This window comes from Lepidochelys kempii, chromosome 21, assembly GCF_965140285.1.
Source record: "Lepidochelys kempii isolate rLepKem1 chromosome 21, rLepKem1.hap1, whole genome shotgun sequence".
In the NCBI taxonomy this organism is placed as follows: Eukaryota; Metazoa; Chordata; order Testudines; family Cheloniidae; genus Lepidochelys; species Lepidochelys kempii.
In genome coordinates, this window is record NC_136400.1 from 11,435,478 (window position 1) to 11,455,936 (window position 20,459).

A 20,459-nucleotide genomic window follows, 5' to 3' on the forward strand; every position below is an offset into this window, starting at 1 on the left:
AGGGTGGGGGGAGCATTGTCAGGCTTAGTTCATTAGTCTGCCAAGTGATTGGAGATCAGTAGGTGGAAGGGGCTAGAGGGTTGTTAGCTTGCCTAGCGCCCTGCCTGCCCCCTGCCCTGGGCTTGTGGGCTTGGCAGGGGAGGGGCAGCATGGCAGTGAGCTTTGTGTATATAACTGAGAAAAAGCCAGGCTGTGGGAAGGGAGCAGCCGTAAACAGATGCTCCCACAGCAGAAGAATGTCCCACTGGGCACAGCGCTGCAGCGGCAGGGAGCTCTCCCGAGGCCCACCGTCTCCACTGCCTGCTTCTCCAAAGCCCTGTTCTAGGGGACGGTCCCTCCTCCCAGAGCCAAAGACCTGCTCGAAGGTAGGCGAGGAGGGGAGGCTGGGCGCAGGGCTCTGGGTGGGGGCATACTTGGAGGCAGGGGGTCATCTGCCGTGCATACCCAGGGCCTGCCTTGAGGCTCCAGGCTTCTAGGGTGTCTCTTACAGGGCAGCTCTCAGGGGGCACCCCAAAGCTCAGGCCTTCTCCGGCCTCTCTGCTGGCAACAAGGGGCAGGGCTGGGCTTGGGCCCCTTCAGGGTGCCAGCTCTCTCAGGCTGGCCCCCCTTCCCTGCAGGGTTTATCCATGAGGGAGGTGGAGTGGCTCAGTGCGCCAAGGCTGGGCAGGGGAGGGATCTGGCATGCAGCCCTGGAGGAGTCTGCCCTGGGTGTGCCAGCACTCTGCCCCAGGGTGCAGGGGAGCCGGCAGGGGGGATGGCGGGGCCAGGGACGGCCTTAGAAGAGACCCTGACAGGCCACATCAGGGTACAGGCAGCTCTGGACTGGGGCAAGCGGGCTCAGAGGAATATTTGGTCCCCAGCGCTGGGAAGGGATGGTGACAGCGGCCGTTTGGAAGAGTTGGGGTCCTCACCCAGGCTGCCCTGTATGTCCCCCTGGCAACAGAGACCACAGGGAGCAAGGGTAACGGGCATCGGCAGAGCAAGCTAGGAGGGCAGAGAGCTGCTCACTCCCCAGCGGGTCCAAAGAGGATCTGTAGGGCGTTAACCACAAGAGAGGCCCAGAGGGGGCCTGGGGTCTGTGGTTTAGCACGAGGAGGGCAGAGTTGCAGGTGTGGTGTGAAATGGGGTGTCTGTCACAGACTCCCAGGGCCATAGAGATGCTATAGATCACAGTGCATTGCCCCCACAGGTTTGTGGGGTGCCCCCCTGAAATGACATGTGAGGCCTTCGTCCATAGCCCCATCAGCCTTGACGGAGGTGGGGGTGCCTGTGTGTCTGACTGGGTTGTGGAGGCTGCTCAAAAGGGCCCTGTGTAACCCCCATTAGGGGAGCGTGGGTCCTTACCCTGCTGCTGCTTCCGGCTGATGGATATAGCTCTCTAGCTCCAGCAGGAGGAACTGTTTGGAGGTGACTCCTGACCTGTCCCTCCCCTCCATCAGCTGCCCATGCCAAGGCTGGCTGGGGCTGAATTGAGTTCTTGGTCTGGCCCCGAGATCACACTGGGGTTCTGCAGTGAGGGGACGGCAGGACAAACCCAGAATCCCTGTATCTCTGGAGTAAGGGGGAACCCCTCGTAAAGGAACCCGCAGATCAGCACATTCCCCGGCTGCTTGTTCTGTTTCAGACGCTGACTTCTTCCCAGATGAAGAATTCTGCTCCCTGTCCATGGTGTTGGTACCCCTCTGACTGTCTCTTTCACCCGTAGGGCTGCGCAGCACCCGATGAGCTCCAGAGAGCCCTGTCATCCCTCTGCAGCACTCCTTCTCTTTCTCTGTCTTTAGCTTCCCACCTCACTCCACTGACAGATCCCCGGCAGGCTGGAGTTCAGGAATCAATGTAGGGTCACCCCACAAAATCTACATATTGATCCACCTGGCAGGCTCCCACAGGTAAGTACCCGGGGAGCTACTTGGTAGTCACTGAACTGATCGATAGATATCGGGAGGAGAGATTTAGGTCTTACAGATGTATTAGCTTTTGCCTCGGTTTCTCCAGCTGTAAAATGGGGATAATGATACTGACCTTTGTAAAGCACTTTGAGATCTACTAATGAAAAGTGCTCGATAAGAGCTGGGTATTATTTATTAGGTTGGAAGCTGTTTGGGGCGGGACCATCTATCTGTTCCATGTCTATACAGCACCTTGCACCAAAAGATCCTGGGCCACGACTGGGGCTCATAGGTGCTACCACAATGCAAATAGTAAGAATAGGCAATTTGCACGTTTCCGATCATCATACTCCACTGTACCAGCTTTGCTCGTCTCATACTCTACCATATGAGTTTGGCTTGTCTTGCTGTTTCTAGATTGTCACTCCTCTAGAAATCGCCTGCTCCCTGGCCTTCTCTGCTCTAGGGACACTTTCCCAGGACTAACACTAGTTCTGCCCCTCTTAAGAACATTGGGCTGCCTGGCCTAGGCTGGCTGCTGGCTTTTAAGATCTGTCGGGCTGGACCCTGGGGGGTCTGATCTCTCTCCCGTTGTTATCAATAACCATCTTTCTGCTAACTTCAGTGGGAACTGGACTGGGGGACAGCGGTGCTTCGAACACTGGTGGACGGTCGGTGCTAGGGATCCCAGTCTTGCTAATACCACAGAGCTGAACCGGTGTTGGCATCAGCGAGGAATTGTTGCACAGACGAGGTTTTGGTCCTTCCAAATCCTGGGCGCAACTGGCCTGAGGGCATATGGCTTGTATGCAAGTCACTGTGTAACATACCATTACACTGTCCTGCATCGACTGTTAGATTGACATGGGCTTTTTTATTTCCTTTTTCACTCTTTAAACCATTATGAAACCGATTTTCTTAAATCACATACCCAAGCTATACCTTATAAAGAGGCTTGGTGGAATTCAATTTTTTATATAATTTCAATTAATAATGTCTATTTATTTTAAAGCATTTTTTCTGATTTTTTTTAAACCTTCACAATTGCGGGAAACTATGGGGTTGGGTGGATCAGGTAATAATTTAATGACTGTAGATGTTGCAATTCAATAAGTGAAAGCTTTATAACTGTAAAAACAAATTGTCAACATCCCATGTCAAAATATACAAGTTCAATATCCTTAAATCAAACTCCATGTTTTCAAGCAGCATTCTTCTTTCTTTCCTATCTGTACATTTTGATTTTGCATGGAAATATTTTGTAGTCGGTTGTGTGTAGGGTGAAATTGATGTTTACTGACAATTTACTGATAAAGCTACTCCTTCCAAGCCTTATAAAACATACACCAGAAATCTCACTTATTTATTCTAACAGTGGGAGAATGCTCAGCAATATGCAATACTCAGAGATCACATCTTTCCAGAATATACAACAATCCTATTCACAAACTATTCTGCTCTGCGCCAGGCACCCTCCCCACCCCAGCCCTGTGGATCTAGTTGCAGAACTGGGGCCTTGAGTCCTGTTTGACATCAGTAGGACGACTCATGTTGATGATGTTTAAAGTGGGGCCCTAGTGGAGAATAATGATACTTGGCACTTGCCAAGCATCGTTCATCTGGAAAGGGAACTTTACAAAGCAGGTCAGGGTCATTAGCCCCATTTTACAGATGGGGAAACTGAGGCACAGAAGTTTCACGTATTCGTTCATTATTAAACCTAAGTAGTAGCTTCCATCCATAGTTCCCAAAGTTCTTTCCGAAGATGATTAAGTGGCTTCATATAAAGAGCCATAGCCCTATAATGAAAGCAGTAACCTAGTTACGAAGGGAACAATACCAACCGTAATCTGATAAATACGGGGTCTGTATCTTCTTACATGTCCCTGGATGTCCTCGTGCGCCAATGCTTCCTTCCTTTAATCCTCTCTAATACTGAAGTGGCAGAGTCCTTTATCCAACTCTTGCTGCATAAATCCTGGCTGCTGACAACTGGGATTCCCATACATCTCCTCTGCTGTATTGTATGCATGATTTCAACCCACTTGTTGGGCTTCAATTAACCCCAAAGCTCCCTGGTGTTCTTGCATCAACCCAGTATTGTCTGAGGGAAATGCTGCAGTGGTTTCCTGTGGGATTTTCAGTCCTGCTCAAGGAGTGCCAGGCCCCATCCAGACGCCTGGAGCTGGCCTGCCCAGTACCGCTAGCTCTGCCTGCCACACCTGGATGAGCTGTGGGGTTTAATCGGGTTTCAGAACCAGCTGGGCACGGAGGAGTGGGCTTCCCCTGTAAAGGGCAGTGGGAAGTGGCAGAGGGAGGGGGAAGCTCGGGAGGCTGTGGGGAGACTTCAGAGCGAGAGAGGCTCCTGCAGGGAAAACCCTGAAACCGGGGGAGTTGCTCTAGATGGGAAGGGCTGGGAGTAGCCTGCTTGGGCAGAAAGGACCTGAACCTGACAGGAGTTTGGCACCGTGCACATCTTATGGCTGGAGGGGAGATTTTTTTTTGTTTAATTTAGAGCTGTAAGTTACTAAACAAGACCCTAAGGAGGGCTGTTGTTCCTTGCCAATACTTTGCCACTGATCCCAGGACTAAATGTCCCTAATAGCCTTTGAAAGCCTAAGGGTCTGTCTACACTGCAGTCCCAGGGTGTGATTGCAGCTTGTGGTATAGATGTACTTGAGCTGGTTTTAATTTAGCGATCTCTGGTGCCAGGGCAGCGAAGCAGCGGTAGGACAGGCTTCAGGGTGGGCTGTCCAACCCCTCCCAGAACTGTGGGTCATTCTAGGGCAGCTAGCCCACACTAATGCCCATGTTGCCAGGGCTTACTCTGCTCTGGTACCTGAGGTAGCGAGGTTAAAGGTTGACGTGAGCTGCAGCCACACCCCATTGTTAGCCGACGGCCAAGGATGTTTGGTGAGGTGCCAGCTATGCCCGTTTATACCATCCGTGACTTTAACCGCTAGGACGCACTGTCCCTTCGCGGCGGGCAGCCCGGGCTAGGCTGACGGATGCCCCAAGGTCCTAACCACCCGTGACTTTAACTGCTAGAGCTCAGAGCTCCTTCGCAGCGGGCAGTCAATACTGACTGACAGGTGCCCCAATGGCAGCACTAAGAGCCTCTCCACACCCGTGACTTTAACTGCTAGAGCTCAGAGCTCCTTCGCAGCGGGCAGCCAGGATTGACTGACAGGCGCCCCAAGAGTTTGCCCCGTGGAGGCGGCACAACTCAACGCTAGGCTCTTAGTACTCTCACCTAATGGCCAGGCTTTAGAGCCAAAACGGCTGAGGTTCTTTAATTGTGTCGGCTGCTTTACAGTAAACCGGAGAAAACAAGTCAGGCTTATGCACAAATGGTTACCAAAATTTATTAAGCTAGATTCTAATCATGTGGTTACAAAATTGCTAGTGCCTACTTATTTAAATGTAGAGATGTTACACACACAAACAAGTTACAAAACTGAAGCCACAATCCCAAAGAAAGAAAACAAAGTATAGAGCTCTATTTCAAAATATGTGTACACTAAAGATAGGAGATCAGGTGTGGGTGCTTCTTACCCTCCTTGCATCTCTCGATTCCAGCGGTGCCAAGCCAGGATCGGTCACTCAATTCCGCGGAAAGATGAATAAGGGACAAGGCGTAGGGACCCTCTTAGCTGCAGAAGCCTTGGGAGGCTGTCACTTATCTGACCAGCAGATAGATAGTGAAAAGCACTCAAAAATCATGGTGCTGCAGGTCCCATACTTATACCTCTGTACTCCTTTATTCTCTTTCTCCTTTCTTATGCCAAATTGAGGCTGGTCTGTCTGGGTGACGCCAGCTTTCGCAAGAGTAGTTTACACTTGCAAGGGAGAGAAACAATAAGTGTCGACTACTGGACATTTCTTTTATCAGGGTAAATATTTTCCCACCTAGGATGTTGGGGTGTGTGCATCACGCTATTTAGTAGGGGCTAAGAGCCATGTCTGTCACAGGGCCTCTGCCTGCTGTGAGCTTAATCGTTGTATCTGTTCCCAGAGGCACATTGTAGCAGCACACCTGTGCTTTCACAGCTTCAAAGGCTGTGCTGGAATATATGTTAAGTGCCCTGTTCCGGCTTCCTCCTGTGTTTCCAGCAATGCTGGTCTGAGGTGGGGGGGCTGTCTGTCTGGCTACATCCATGATTGCAGTTTACCCATAGTCTTAGAAATACATGGCTGGAAGGGACCTCGAGACGCCGTCTAGTCCAGCCCGCTGCACCGAAGTAGGACCAAGTACATGTAAACGTATCCTTTGCAAGCTACGTCCGCTCATTCTCCTGTATCTGCTAGGTCACGGACACCTTCAAAGAGCTCTAATAGGTTAGTGAGACACGATTTTCCTTTGCAGGAGCTTTGTTGGTTAGATCCTAGATCAGGCTCTTCCAGATGTTTTCTTAGTCTATTTTTAATGATTGTTTTGGCCAGTTGTGCCCCTCTGACTGCGTTCCCCCTTGATGCTGTAGTCCTCCAGGTGTACCATGTTCCTCTCCTGAACAATCCTATGCCCATCACACTGGCTTATTTGTTTCTGCAACATTTTAACAAAACAAAGCGCTGATGTAAACCCTCAGCTGCTTCAGTGGGACGATATAGCTGCAGGGAAAATTATTAACGATAATACTACTCATAAAACACCAAGAAGACCTTTGGCTCCCTTCTGTACAATACAGATTAACTCTTTCCTCACCAAGTCTTACTACCTGTCTCTACCGACTCATTTACCTCCATATATACTTATCTATCTCCATCTTTTTCTCTCTCCCCATCAGTCTAGCCAACCATCCACGGATTCCCTCTTTTGTTCATCAGTATATCTATCCACTCCTCTTCAAACATACTCATTGAATGTATCTACCCTGTGCCCATCCTTGGGGTATCTGGGCTCCTGCTGCATTTCCAGCTCACTGCAGAATGTGCTGTTTTTATTTCCAGTGCCAGGAAATGTGTCTGTCCGTGAGACCCGCTTCGGGGTAAACTGCTTCGCTTTCCCCTTTGTCAAGGGAAAAGGGTGGGTGCAAAGTCACCAGCTGTAGTGGCTGCTTGGAAAACACATGTGCTGGGCTCAGATGTTCGTTTTGGAGCTGGCTCCTTGAGGGTGGCTGGCAAGGGGATGCAGCACCTGTTCCCTCTGCAATGGCCGTTTGAATCCAGCCCAGGTTCGCGCAGAGAAAGTTGTTCCCACGTGATGGGGGGCTTGGTGTCATGAGTCAGGTGGGCCTCAGTTCCCAGTAGACCAGTCCATGCTGCCAAACCCACCACCGCGGGGGCACTCATTCCTCCCCTTGTTGACTATCTCGGCTGCTGGGGTGGTCCCAGAGACTGAGCTCCTTTCCCATCTCAAGGGAAAGGGTCTCTCCTAGCCCTGATTAAGGCATAGGGGCAGAGGTGCATTAGGAGCTTGCCTGGTCACAGGCCAGGCTGTCCATGTTGTGGACAGACAGAGGAAGCAGGGCTGTCAGCCTGCCACCTTTCTGTCCGCACCAGATCTGCTGATTTAAAAAAAAAAAAAAATCCTCCAATTAAAGCTTTATGATTAAGCTGGAACCATAAAGTAGACAGAACAGTAGGTACCTGGAACACACACAAGTGCCTTCTATTAGATGAATCAAAGCCATTAATCCTCTCATCCCCTCTGTAAGAGCAATATAATTACCCCACCCTCATGGGGAAACTGAGGCACACAGAGGGTAAGCACCTGAAGAAGGCCACAGTTTAAAGGAGCCCAAATTATCCATGGTTGGTGGGGTCTCTAGGACTTTTTCTGGGTAGAGTCTCTGAGGCAGGTGGCTGGCTGGTGATTTCAGCAGGGGAGTTAAACAGCAGGATGGTGAGAATGGAGCCACCGAGGGAAACTCTGGCGTCAGAGCGGCGCAGAAATCTCCCTCGTCTCTTTCCCTGCCATGTCAGTAATGAATTCCTCCCTGAGGAACAGTGTGAAGCCAAACAGCAAAGCAACAGCATCCTGAATTCAAACGTCCCCCACCCCCTCGTTCCCCACTGGCGACTCCATGCTAAGCAGAGGAGTGGGGAGTCATTGCTGGGTGAAAAACAGTTTAAAAATACCACATTTGAGAGGCTTTCTCCCTTCTGTATACAGCAAAGATGTAGCTCTTGTGTAGGTGCCGTGTGTCCATAGATTTCAAAGTACCGTACAAAGGAAGGAAGCAACTTAGTCCCCTTTGTAAAGGGGGAAACTGAGGCACAGAGAGGGATGTGGCTTGCCCCAGGTCATGCACTAGTTGGTGGGATGCAATCCAGGAGCCTGGACATGGAGCTGCTCTGTTGACCAGGTTATTGGGAGGTTTACTGTCTGCATAGGTTGGTTATGTTTATAGGGGTCTGTCTGGAAAAACAAGCGGGCAGGAGAAAGCCACCCCTCAACAAATGGCTGAGGATTTTTAAGGGACAAGGGCAGAGCCAGTGGCTCTGGTGACTCAGGCATGATCTCCTGCTGGGCCTGTCTGAGGGCAGGGGAGGGGGCATTGTCCAGAAGTGTCAAAGCCCAGGAACAGTGGGGTGGGGGATGACACTCTAGCAGGGCTTAAAAGGGGCACGCGGTCTCAAGAGAGGTGTTATGGAACCAAACTGAGCTGCGGGCACCTGCTGCGGGTTTCTGAAGATGTCAGGCCTGCCCCGGTAAGCCGTTGGGTAACACAGACCTGCACGCAGCCTGTCATTCTAAAATTCTCTAACTGCTTTGTTTCTATTGTTAGGGTAAGCAATACTTGGGTTTGAGAAGGCTGCCTGGTCACTCCAATCTCTGCTGATCCGCCAGACTCCTGAAGAGAAGAACGGCAGGTGCCTGAATCCATTTGGACCTGCAGGGTACGTGTAGTTGTTACGCAGGGTGCTATAGCCAGGATCCAGCCTCGGAGTGGGAAAACCCGGGAGAGGTAAAGGCACGAAGTGAGGGGGTACACTCAGTGGGGTCACCCACTCCTTGCCTGAGCCAGGAATAAAACCTGGGAGACCCGCTAGGCGTCACCCTCTGCCATGGCCAGTTTTCAAATCTGTTCCCTGCTCCAACCACTAAACACCCGTGGCTTGATGAGACTATGCACTGGGGTCTGAACGTACCCATGCGAGAGCTTCCTTTGAGCCAAACGCCTTTTGGTACCTTTGTCCTTCTCTCACTGGTGACGAGGGATGGGTGGGTAAGGCAAGGCAGCATGGTATGTGTATTGCTCCCCCCTCCCCCCCCGATTGTCTATTACACCCGGTTGGCAGTCTGGCAATGGCAGTACCTGTGTGTGTGTGTGTGTGAGAGAGAGACTCTTAAGGAAAAGAAATGGCTTGTTATCAACTCCAGTGGTGAAGCACTGGAATGCGTTACCTAGGGAGGTGATGGAATCTCCTTCCTTAGAAGTTTTTAAGGCCAGGCTTGACAAAGCCCTGGCTGGGATGATTTAGTTGGGGATTGGCCCTGCTTTGAGCAGGGGGTTGGACTAGATGACCTCCTGAGGTCCCTTCCAACCCTGATATTCTGTGATTCCTTTTGGGCTCCTTGCTGCAGGGCAGTGAGGTCTATGCCTAGGAAATAAGAACATGCCTGGGGGGAGATGCCTGCAGTGTGGCAGTTTTCCCATCAGATGGCACTCTTGCTCCATCGTCAGCTGCGTTGTTTTCATGCCTCCTGGAAGGACGCTGGCGCTTAAGTAGCCAGGGGATGCTAGGTCCGTTTGGCAGCTGGGTGAAAAGCGATGAATGCGAATGTCCCCGTGGGCCGGTGACTCATTCCTTTTTGGAAATGGCTTTGGAGAGCGTCTCTGTGCCTCGCTCACCGGGGAGGGAGAGGTCATAAGCAAGGAGTCTGCAGCATTGGTTGGCTTGCACCTGCTGCAGCGGGCGTGAAAGGGTGACATCGAAAGGGTAAGGACCACGGCGCACATGCCAGGCGAATGGCGTCAGCGGAGTGGGCTGGAGAGGGGCTAGCCTCAGGCTTGCCGAGAGGTGGAGGATCCAGGAGGACTTCCTCTCCCCGCCACCACCCCGATGGCATAGCGCTGCGGAATTGGGTTCACGATGGGGATGCCTTCTGCCTGCCTCTGGGCATAGGTCTGTGCTGTGGGTCAAGCCCATGGAAGGGCAGCTGTGGGGAGAATCCATCACTGGCCCTTTAAGGGCTTCTGGCTGCTGGTGGAGTGTCTTGCTCGTTAACCTTGACTCCCCCTTCCTTTCAGTGAAGAGCAACTGAGGCAGCAGCTGGCCAGACTTGCGCTACCTTCACATGCAGGTAACGGGTTAGGGGCAGGAGGGGTTTGCAGCCTGTGCTGGAGAGAAGCAGAGAGCTGTTATGGTTTTCCAGGACAACTCCTGCCATATCCCACTGGTTCTGCCAAGCATAAGCTGCCCCCGCATTCGGGGTGCCTCCAGGCTCAGTAGGAGGCTGGTCGGCGCAGATCCAGTGACCTGCCGTGCCCTTGGTTTTGGTAGGCTGGGTGTTTAACCCAGAAGGACATTTGGGCCCCTCTGTGCTCCCCAGAAGTGCCCTAACCCGTTCCCATTGGCCCCATTCAGCCGTTTTCAGTGACTCTGCCCTTGTCAGCAGTAGTTCACATCTCTCCTCCCCAGTAGGGGGCACTGTGGTGCATCAGCTTTGCCTTGCCAACAATGGGCACTCCAGGTGGTTCATCTCTGCTCTCGCCAGCAGGGGGCAGTATAGTTGGCTTGTTCCCAATGGCATCTGAATAGCCTAAAACCAGTTTAGAGTATGTATAGTGACGTTTGTCTCCGAGTTGGACCTGAATTTGGGAGGAGTGTGGGGGCTTAATTTCCTTCCCCCCTTCCATGGTCAGGTCGGCCACTTGGTGCAATTTGAGGTGTGTGCCTCCCAGCCACTAGGTCACCTTGCGGCCCATGATGAGCTGGTTAACTCCCATCGCTTGCTCTGTCTCATAACACCAATCAATACATTTCAATAATGCACCAACTCTGGATTTCTCCAGCCACCTTCACCTCAAAGGATCCCAAAGCACAGGGGTGTTTATTTCTGTACGGGGATTTATTTATTTCTCCACCGGCAACGTGAAGCCTGCGCATTACTGAGGGCTCTTCATTGCCTGGCTGGTTTCTGGTGTTAGGTTTAGTAGGAAATGCGCCACGTGTGTTTCTCGGCTCTACCCCGGGATAGAGGTGAACTCCTTCACGTTCTCATGGGCCTGGCTCCTGCCTTCTCTCTAGGAACAAATGAGCCATTCCCAGGAAGGCTCTGGAAGGTTTTCGGCTGCGAGAAGGCAGAGCACAGAGCATACGGATGAGGTGAGAGGGTGGTGTGGGGTATGAACCCTCCCCCCCACCACGGAAGGGATTTCACTTACCTACCTAATGTGTACTTCCCTGCCCCCATGGACTTTAGGGCCAAATCCTGCTCCCATTAGAACAGATGCAGAATGGAATTCCTCCCTCATGTGGGAACCCAGGAGCTCCGCTGCCCCGCTCCCTCCAGCACCGCCTCCTGGGAGTGGAGTAGCTGGCAGCGCCCCTCAGCTGTGTGCCCCTCATGTGGACCTCTGAGACGCGGCCTTGCTGCCCCAGCTTGTTCGCTTACAGCCTCCCCTGCCATTGTGGGGCAGGAGGCCAGATTACTCCTCAGCCCGTCATGTTAACTGGTGTTTTTCTGCTCCCCAGGAGCAAGGCCAGGTGGATGGTGCTGGGAGAAGGGAGCTGAGCGTGCAGTTTAGGGACAGCGGTGAGAGTGATGAAGGTTGGTGAGTGAGTCTCTGTCTTTGCTGCTGCCATTCCCCTCCCCTTGCAGAGCCTTGTCTCCTTTCCATCCTTTCATCTCCCTCTCTGCCTTCTGATCTCTCCCATCCTTTCCCCCTTCACTCTTTTTTTCTCTTTCCTTTCTCCCTCCCCATTTCCTGGGCCGTTGGGTCCCATTCCTTTCCGTGCCCTGCAGAGCTTTGGGGGTGCCAATGGGGCAGGTACCTGTGAGCTGCAGGCTGCTGGGAACGCCCGCTGCACTGGGCTGTGGCATGAAGGGTCTGAACTTGGTTGCACACTGGCTAGGAAGGAATGTAACCCGGCCTGGACCCTCTCCCCTCAGTCAGACATTCCCCCCCACCTCCCTCTTTAAGGCAGGGGGTAGATTAATCCACAGCTCCCACCCAGCAAAGGACCACCCTCTTCCCAATAACTCTCCCTTTCGCCCACCCAGTTATCTTTGCTGGGAGCAGATGCGGGTGCTTAAAGGTGTCTCTTGGGCCATGGATTGAACCCCTCCGAGCCAGAAGAGCGGGTTGAGTTTCCAAGGTGCCCCTGGCCCCACCCCATCATCCATGGTGCTTTTGACCAAGCTACCTGCCTGGATTCTTGAATCCCTTCCTTGGGGGTCAATCCTGCCAGGCCTTTATTGTTTTCTCCCTGGGTCCCCTCTGGTTCATGCGTACGTTCGCACGTGAAGGAAAATCCTCTCACGCAGCGTTTCCAAGCGTGGTGGGACCCGAAGTTGCATCATCAGAGGCTCTCTGCACCCTGGTCCGGAGCCAGGCCTTTGCGTTCAGTGTCTGATATAGCATGATCCTAACTGGATTAGGATTAGCACCGGCAGAACCTCATTGGGTGGGATAATCTTTGGGTAAGAAGAGACCAGATGTGGGAGGGGCCACGCAGGGGGAACTCGGAGTCCAGATAAAGATTGGGAAAGGATTCTCACACTTAGGGATAGTTCAGTGAGGAGAAGGGGCTACACCCCCAACCGCCAGCATCCCTTCTCCTTCCCCCACAATGGGGCCATCCCCCAGATCCAGAAACTCCCCTGGACCCAGAGTGAGGGAGGTGGGATCGGTTGGGTGGAGGATCCGGTTGCCTTGAGGAAAAGGGGGGAATAGGCTATAGAAGAGAGTCGGAGGAGAGGAGCCTCGACAAGCTTTGGAAGGGGTGTTACTTGTCTGAACGGGGCATCCTGGGGTTGGGGCCCGTCTTTGTGTAGGAAGCCAACATGCACCGTGGTCCTCGGAGCTCTTGGCTGTGACATCTCACCAGCTGTTAGCCAGCAGCCGGGCCATTGAGGGGTAGAAGCCCAGTGTGACTCTTGCCAAGGGAGGGTGGGACCTGGCCCAGTGATGCGAACAGATGGGCCCTTCTCTATCCGCCACTGTGTAATTTGCTACCTGGGGCTGCTTTGCAGTCTAAGATACTTCCCTGGCCTCCGTTACCATGGCATCCCCACTGAGGCAGGGCTTTTGTCCCCTGCCATTACCACGGCATCGGAGCACCTCCATCTTTATTGTATTTATCCCGCGGTGGGGTGGGCAGGCCTGTTATCCCCCTGGTACAGATCAGGGAACTGATGCACTGAGAGGCTAAATGACAAACCCAGGGTCACACAGGGAATCTGGTAGAGCAGGGAACTGAACCGGGGTCTCTTGCGTCCCAGACCAGTGCCCAAACCACTGTGGTCCTTTACCCAGCATCCAGGGTAGGCTGGTCCAGCCTGTGCCAAAGCCCTGGCTGCTGCAGTCTCACTACTCCAGCACCTAAGCTCTGGTCACATCCCCTGATTGCAGCGTGCACGGATGCTGAGTGAACATGAGAAGCAGCCTGGCCCCATGGAGACCGCCAGGGGGTTACTGTTTCTCCTCCTCTCGGGCTCTCTGGATTAACTGTGGCCCTTTTTCCTCCCCAGATCCTGACCCTCCCAAGGACCCGCTGCTGAACTCTCTGCCTGAGCTCTCGGTGCTGGAGCGGCTGGGCCTGCACAGGTAGGACTCCTGCCCTTCCTCCTCTCTGGGGTTAAACTCTGTGTGTGCCCAAGATGCTGGAAGGTTTCAAGCTTTAGGTGAGCTGGTTGCTGGGTGGGCCTTGCGCAGGCAGTCATAAGAATAGCCAAGGTGGCAATGGGGTACAGAGCCTTTCACCTCTGGGTTGCTGGTTCAAATCCCGTGCAGGGGCCCCCTTCTCCTCCTGCAGCAGATGGGAGTTGCTCATATCCTGCAGGAGGTAGAATCAGGCTCCGGGTTGGCAATGACTGGGCAGTCCCCATTTCCTGGCAGGTTGGCCCCAGGGTGAGATGTTTCCCAGCAGACAGGTTGCCACAAGCATCAATTGCAGGAGGTGGCTGACTGGTCTGTTTCACGGCCACTTCACAGGGTTTTCAACTTGTTCTAGCTGGAATGAAACCCAAACCTTTGGAGTCCTCTTGCGGAGACAGGCTTGTGCCGGGGGCGAGGTGCATTCACATCAGTCACTCTACAGCCTGCTGGATACGGTCTTGGCCTGGGATGGGGGGAGCCCAGGTTCAGGTCCCTGCTGTGCCTGATTTGAGTGCTTCCCAGATGACTCCAAATCAGGCAGAGCTGGATTGTGAACGTGGCCTTGCAGGCTGGGGCCCTAACAGCCCGGCTACATTGTCAACCACTCTCTGTTCCTCTTTCCCAGCCCCCAAAAACCTTCCCGAGGACACACAACCGCTGCATCTCCGCACTACAGCACGATGCAGTGCAAATGTCCCAGCCAGCTCTGCTCCGGCCCCAACACTCAGCAGAGAGGCCAAGGAAAGACTCCTCCCTCAGCCCTACAAGGGGGTCCCTCCCAGGGCAGGTTTGGCTCCCACTGGTGGGCCTGGGAAAGCTTCCCTGACTAGCACCTGCTGTGTGTATAAACGCAGGACTTCTGTCAAGCCAGCCGCTGACCTGTGTATCCTGAACCACACCCAGCCCCCCTGAGCGTGCCCGGTTCTACTCACTCGGGCCGCACTACTCTCTCCCGGGACACAGGGTACACAGGGCTCATTGGCAAACAGTGTCCCAGAGGAAAAGGGCACTTCTGGGAACCGCCCTCTACCTGCTGGGCACCGCCAGGCCATGGGCGCTGGCTGCAACCAGGCTGGCTGGGTGCTAGGACGTAAATTCTGAGTGGTACACGTCACTAAGTCACCCGCGTCGCTGACGGCCATGTGTGCTCTTCCTTTGCAGAGTGGCTTTGACCGAGCAGGACGTGGAGGTAAGCTCTGCCCATCAGCCGTTGCAATGAGAGACCGATGCACTTGAGAACTGTCCCCTCTAGCTGGGTGTACGGGCTTTCATCACCCAGGCTGCCTCGTGCATCTCCCCCTCCAACCCAGACACTGGGGTGCATTCTCACTGAGGCCAATGGCAACAGTGAATGGGTTAAACCAGGGTCCCCGTGTGCAGCAAGAAATATGGTTACAGCCTGGAACAGCCCCCTTGGGTCAGCGCCGGCATTTGGGACATCAGGCCACTGGCCAGAGTGGAGCTGAGGCATAGCCATGCTCACCTCTAGGTCACAGGTCAAATCCAGCAGTGACCAGAATTGGTTGTTATGGCCATTTGAAGGCTGTTGGGGTTGCCCTGCCCCAAGAAACCCATTTTTTGCAGGCTCACCAATTCACAATCTCAGTAGAGACCCCAAGGATTGAATGGTCTGTATTTTACAGATGGGGAAAGTGAGGCACAAGAGGGGAAGCAACCTGCCCAGGGTCCCAGAGCCTAGAGTTCGTGATTCACAGTCCTGGGCCAAAACCACAAGCTCATTCTTCCTCCTTTCATTCATACCTGAATTCCCTTAGCCATTTCAACCCCATACAGAAATGCTCCACTTACCCTCCTCCAAACAGTGACACTGACGCACACATTTAAATGACTGCTGTGTTCCAGCCCAGAGGTGGCTGCATTTTAGTCCTAAATGAGGTGATCCTTCTGTGCACATGTACAGTACTTGGTAATCCTTTCAAGTGCTCTGAGCCTCGCAAAAGGCCCCACTAAATCAGTAGATGCGGATGATGGCTGTCCCCTGAGTGCCAGGGCGGCCTGGGGCTTTGTTTCTCAGTTGGCAGCTGCTCAGATTTCAGTTAATGAGGATGATTGGGTCTCTGGCTTGTGCTGTCTGCAGGGGAGGAGCTGCCAGCCTCCAGCAGGGCTTCCAGCACTCAGCTGCTAGCTCAGCAAAATGCCACTTTGTTGATCCAGTTTAGGCAAAGACCTCCTCTCCCCCAGTTAGACCCTGAAGACCACCCTTCCCGCAATGCTGTGTGCGCAGTCCCGCTGGGATAGCTGCACTGATGTGCCGGTTAAAGGGCCCCATTCTCCTCTCCCATTACCCCAGTGTAAACCCACTGGTGTGACTGCAGTCAGGCCCACGTAGAACAGAGGGGGGCTGTGCAAACAGCTCCCAGCACTTCCCGTTGCCTGCTTGAACAGAGCAGGAGGGGTGAGCACTGAGGGGAGGGGTGGTGCTGGAGCTGTCCAGGATGGGGCGGTGGGATTGAGGGACTGGCTGGGGTGAAATGGGAGAAGTGGCTTCCCCTGGCTCTACCAAAGGAATCCAGCCAAACCTATTCCTTCCCCTGTGCCCAGAAACACCTGCCCCACTGCACCCTTAGTGCCCCGCTCCTGGCCACATACGGTGTCCCTGTCCTTTGTGAATGTGGATCAGAGATGACCTCTGACCCCTGCCCCATTCTCCCCTCTGCAGGCAGCGTTCACGCACTTGGCACTGGCCTTCCGCTGCGACATGTTCACCCTGCGGCCACGGGTGCAGATGGAGGAGCGGGCGCGGGACGTGGCGGAGGAGAACATCCAGCAGGAGCTGGAGGAGTGCCGGGCAGCCCTGCAGGTCAGTGAGGCCAGGTGTGGGGGCGCCTTGCTGGGGAGGGTGATCCTGGCTGTGTGTGCCCCAGGGATGCCCGGGGCTCGATTTCGATCTGATCCCAGCTCTGTCGGCCAGTCTCCCAAGTGGGGAGCAGGCGAGGTCACTCATGTTGCCCCGCAGGTGCCGATGATGCAGATTCTCTTGGCAGTTTTAAGGCTCCCCCTGGGGGGGGCGTTTCTTTCGCTGGAAGAGGTGCTGACTCCTGCATGGCCGTCACTGTCACGCCCTGCGCTCCGGATCGCCCCGGCTTCGGATGTGGCCGCTGGCGCGTTCCAGGGCGCAGGGAGTCCTCTCCGGCCTGGGGAGTTGGCTGGCTCGTGGCGCTGGCAATGGGATCCCGAGCCTTTCGCTTCAAGGCTGTTGGTTCAAATCCTGCCCCGCTGGGGCAGTGGCCCAAAGCCAAGTGCGGCTCACTGGCTCTTTGGTGGCCGGTGTGCAATTTAGCCTGTGGATCCCAGCTCAGTTCCTACTGGCGAGTTGTCCGCATCCTAGCACCTTCCTTCAGTGTTGGTAACTTCAGCAGAGAGGCTTGAACGCTTCCACCTGAGGATGTCCCGCCGGGGCAGGGGGCCAGGTTCTCAGCTGCTGTGAATCGAGCTTTCATTGCAGCTGTGGTGACTCCCACTGGCCTCGGCAGTGATCTGGCTCAGTGGCGGGAGCTGGTCCTGCTGCTGCCCGGGCTGTCCTGCTCCGTGGATAAGGGACGTGCCCAGGCTCTCCTCTGGCCACATCCACCAACGCTGGATGAACGGCTGGGCTGTTGGTGCGGAACTGGCTGGAACTGGGGTGTCCCAGTCCAGCTGGGGCATTTCCTGGGCTGAATTCTTTGCAGGCTGCTGCTATTATAGTCCAGCGAGGGAGGGGCCTGGTTCCTGTGCAGATCATGCAGAGCTGCTGCTGGTTTTCCCCCCCCCCGCCCCCACAGAGGCTGGGCCTGTCCTGCGTCGACCCTAAGTGCAAGGAGCTGGTCAGGCAGTTGCAGCTCAGCCTGACGGTGCTGGCGGGGTCCATTGAGCGGGCGACGAGCGCGGCGGAGAAGCTAGGCGCCGTCCATCAGGTGGGTCCAGCAGCTGCAAGAGCCCAGGGTGGGAGGGTGTCCAGGCTGCTCCCCAGCTCCATCACTGGAGAGCGTGGTACAGGGGACCAATGCTGCATTGACCGTGGGGAGCAGGGAGGCTCATCGCAACGAGGCTAACCCAACACACTCCTGCTGAGCTCTACACAACCTCCTCTCTTGGGCTGGCTTCACGGCCCCTGGCCCCCACCCTCCTCAGCTAGCTGGCAGATCTACCCCTGGGCTTGCTGGCATTAGTGACAGCTCCTCTCCTAGGCTGGCCAGCACAGGGGCAGATGCTAACCATGTACCAGCTGGCCTGTTATCTCACATGCTCCTGCCCCAGCTCCCACCTCGCTTTGTCTTCCTCCTGCTCGCTCTTGGGTCCCAGATCCTCCTTGTGCCTGAGCCCAGCTGGCCAGGGCAATGGAATCCTGCCTTCCTCTGCCCCTGGCAGTGGGGGAAGCAGGGAGGGGCTAATCTGAACATCCGCTGGCCCACGGGAAGCACTTGGGAGTCCTCAAGATGACGATGCAGCAGTGGATGTTCGCGTTCAAGGAGCTGGGGGTGGGGAGTGCCAAGGGGGAGGGAGCCCCCGGGAGGCCTTCGGGTTGTCTGAACAGCGCTGCTTTGGGCTCTGTTGGTTGGCTAATTGGTCTGCTCCCATTAAAGTCAGTGCCATTATCGGGCTCTGCGTGAGCTCCGACGCCATGGCGATAGGCCTGGTCTAAGAACCTGAATAGAACCAAAGGGGGTGGCAGTCGCCCGGGGAGGGGGCTCAGGCTTTGCAGCAGTGTCCCTGCCGGGCAGCCTGATCCCACTCCCTGCTCTCTGCCCCAGGAGGCGCGGATGAGCCGGGCAGCAGAGGTGATGGTGCAGCATGTGGAGAACCTGAAGAGACATCACTTGCGGGAGCACACGGAGCTGGAGGAAATGAAGCGGCTGATCCAGCAGAACTCCCGCAACCGGCAGCTGGCTGAGAACAGGGGTGCGGTGGGCCCAGCAGCCCCGGGGGTGGGCATGGGCGGCGGGAAGGGAGCGTGGCGTAATGGTTACATCTCGGGGCTGGGCGTCAGGATTCCTGGCTTCTGTTCCTGGTGCTGCCACTGACTCACTACGTGACCTTGGGCGGGTCACTTGGTCCCCAATGGCCTGTGTGACCCGAGTCCCTTTCAGCCCAGGCAGGCACATGCTAGAGCCATTTGCTCCCACTCGCACCAGGAGTCCACCTGGTCCCTGGCATCCACGTGCCGCTGGTGACAGCTGTTGGCTGCAGTCACAGGGCCGGATGTCTAAACCACAGAAGGGCCCTATCAGAGGGGGCTAACCGTGACCTCCAGACCTGAGTGTCTGCGAGTGCTCGGTCCTGGCCGCAGCAGGCAGCCAGCTAGCACCGCTGGGAGCGCAGCAGCATGCGGGGTCCGTGCTACAGGCCCCTTAGCCCTGGGGCAGGGGGTGCAATGCATCCGATATCCCCTTCTCCGCTTCCACTCCCCAGGCCCTTGTGTGGGAGGCTCTAGGATTTCCTGGCTGAGCAGCCCTTTGCCTTGCGAGTTACGGGGACTTCAACCAAATGGACCTTTGGGACAACAGCCTGCTCCGTCCACACTGAGCTTCTCCGCTGGGCAAATTCCCCCAGAAGCCACTGGGGACACAGCAAGTCTACAGAGCTGAGGGGGCAGCAGGGCACTGAGCAGGCCTGGGTGGTTGGTATGCAGGTGGCAAGATGGAGCTAGTCACCCAAGGCGTGAGAAGCAATCGGGCCACCTCTGGAGCAACTCCCACCCCTTTGTCTCCTTAGATGACGGAGAGCAGAGATTGAAACTGCCCCTGATGCGAACGTTCCAGCAGGTAACAAGGGCGCCTGTCTCCCAGCCTCTGTCCCTGCCCACTGCTCCGTGGGCCCGTCTCGCACAGGGCTGTCCAGCACCAGTATCCAGAGCGAGAGGCAGAGACTTGGCTAAAAGGAGGTGGTTCTCTAGCAGCAGTTTGAACATAATATGCAGCAATTTCCCCTGCAGCTCAAGGTGACGGGCACTGGGCCAGGCCCAGCCTGGATGGTGGCCTGCATGGGTTAGTGTAGGGGGGTAGAGTGGGGCAGTTGCAAAGCCTTTCCTGAGGTGGTAGGTATGGGGGACCGTTGTGGGCCTCTGCCTGGCCTTTGATCTTCTCCTGGGGGTTGGGCAATCTTTGCCCTTGCAGCTGAAAATCCAAGGCCCATTAGTGGCCCCAGAGTGAGCCCAGAGGAGGGTTGGCCTGGACCAACTCTTGCACCCACAGCAGCGGGGATGGTATGAGTGACATCCCACCCCCTCATCATGCCGCGCCACTCCTGCTGGCAAGCAGGGGGGAGTTAAGGGGAGGGGGATGGGGAGACAAGGATGGCAGGACCCTTGAGTGGGAACTGTGCCCTACGGGGGAGTTAGCGCCCACCTTCCATTTGCTGCCTGGAGCAGAACGGGGGGATTCAGCACTAACCTGGCTTCCCCTCCCTCCCTCCCAGGCGTCGGCACGTCGGAGAGTCAGCATCGCAGTCATTCCCAAACAGCTCACGGTAAGGAACCCCGCTGCGTGCCGGCTGGGGCAAAACCGTGCATGGGATCATGCCTGCTCACGTCATACCTATGGGTGCTGTCCCGCCACGTGCCAGAGACGCGTTCCTGTTCCATCAGCCCACTGCACGCCTGCTCATGAATACTCGGACTGGACAAGCTCGCAGGCTCACTGCCACGTGCTGTCCCGCAGCCCACGCGCTCCTTCCTGGCGCCCCAGGTGCCCATGTCAGCACACGCAGCCCCCCATGCTCCTCCCCGACACTCCCCTGCGTACACACGGACCCCGGCTGCATCAGCACGTCCCGCTGCCGTGCGCTCCTGCCTGGCCACTCC

At 55.3% G+C, this 20,459-nt stretch overlaps 1 protein-coding gene across 8 annotated transcripts in view; it reads left to right on the forward strand.

Moving 5' to 3' along the window:
- Positions 1-20,459, forward strand: part of LOC140901366 (inositol 1,4,5-triphosphate receptor associated 1) — a 28,228-nt gene that overhangs the window by 6,067 nt on the left and 1,702 nt on the right. For 2 of the 8 annotated variants that reach the window (XM_073320089.2, XM_073320087.2), the window contains 12 exons: positions 1,706-1,889; positions 8,621-8,732; positions 10,088-10,140; positions 11,088-11,165; positions 11,535-11,610; positions 13,534-13,609; positions 14,822-14,849; positions 16,341-16,481; positions 17,443-17,574; positions 18,412-18,559; positions 19,373-19,422; positions 20,075-20,125. In XM_073320089.2, the coding sequence (XP_073176190.1) occupies positions 10,135-10,140; positions 11,088-11,165; positions 11,535-11,610; positions 13,534-13,609; positions 14,822-14,849; positions 16,341-16,481; positions 17,443-17,574; positions 18,412-18,559; positions 19,373-19,422; positions 20,075-20,125 (786 nt within the window). In that variant the 5' untranslated portion in view covers positions 1,706-1,889; positions 8,621-8,732; positions 10,088-10,134. Of the gene's footprint in view, positions 1-1,705; positions 1,890-8,620; positions 8,733-9,564; positions 9,777-10,087; positions 10,141-11,087; positions 11,166-11,534; positions 11,615-13,533; positions 13,610-14,821; positions 14,850-16,340; positions 16,482-17,442; positions 17,575-18,411; positions 18,560-19,372; positions 19,423-20,074; positions 20,126-20,459 lie in introns of those variants that run through there. The other 6 variants (XM_073320088.2, XM_073320095.2, XM_073320093.2 and 3 more) reach the window with 6 other exon arrangements.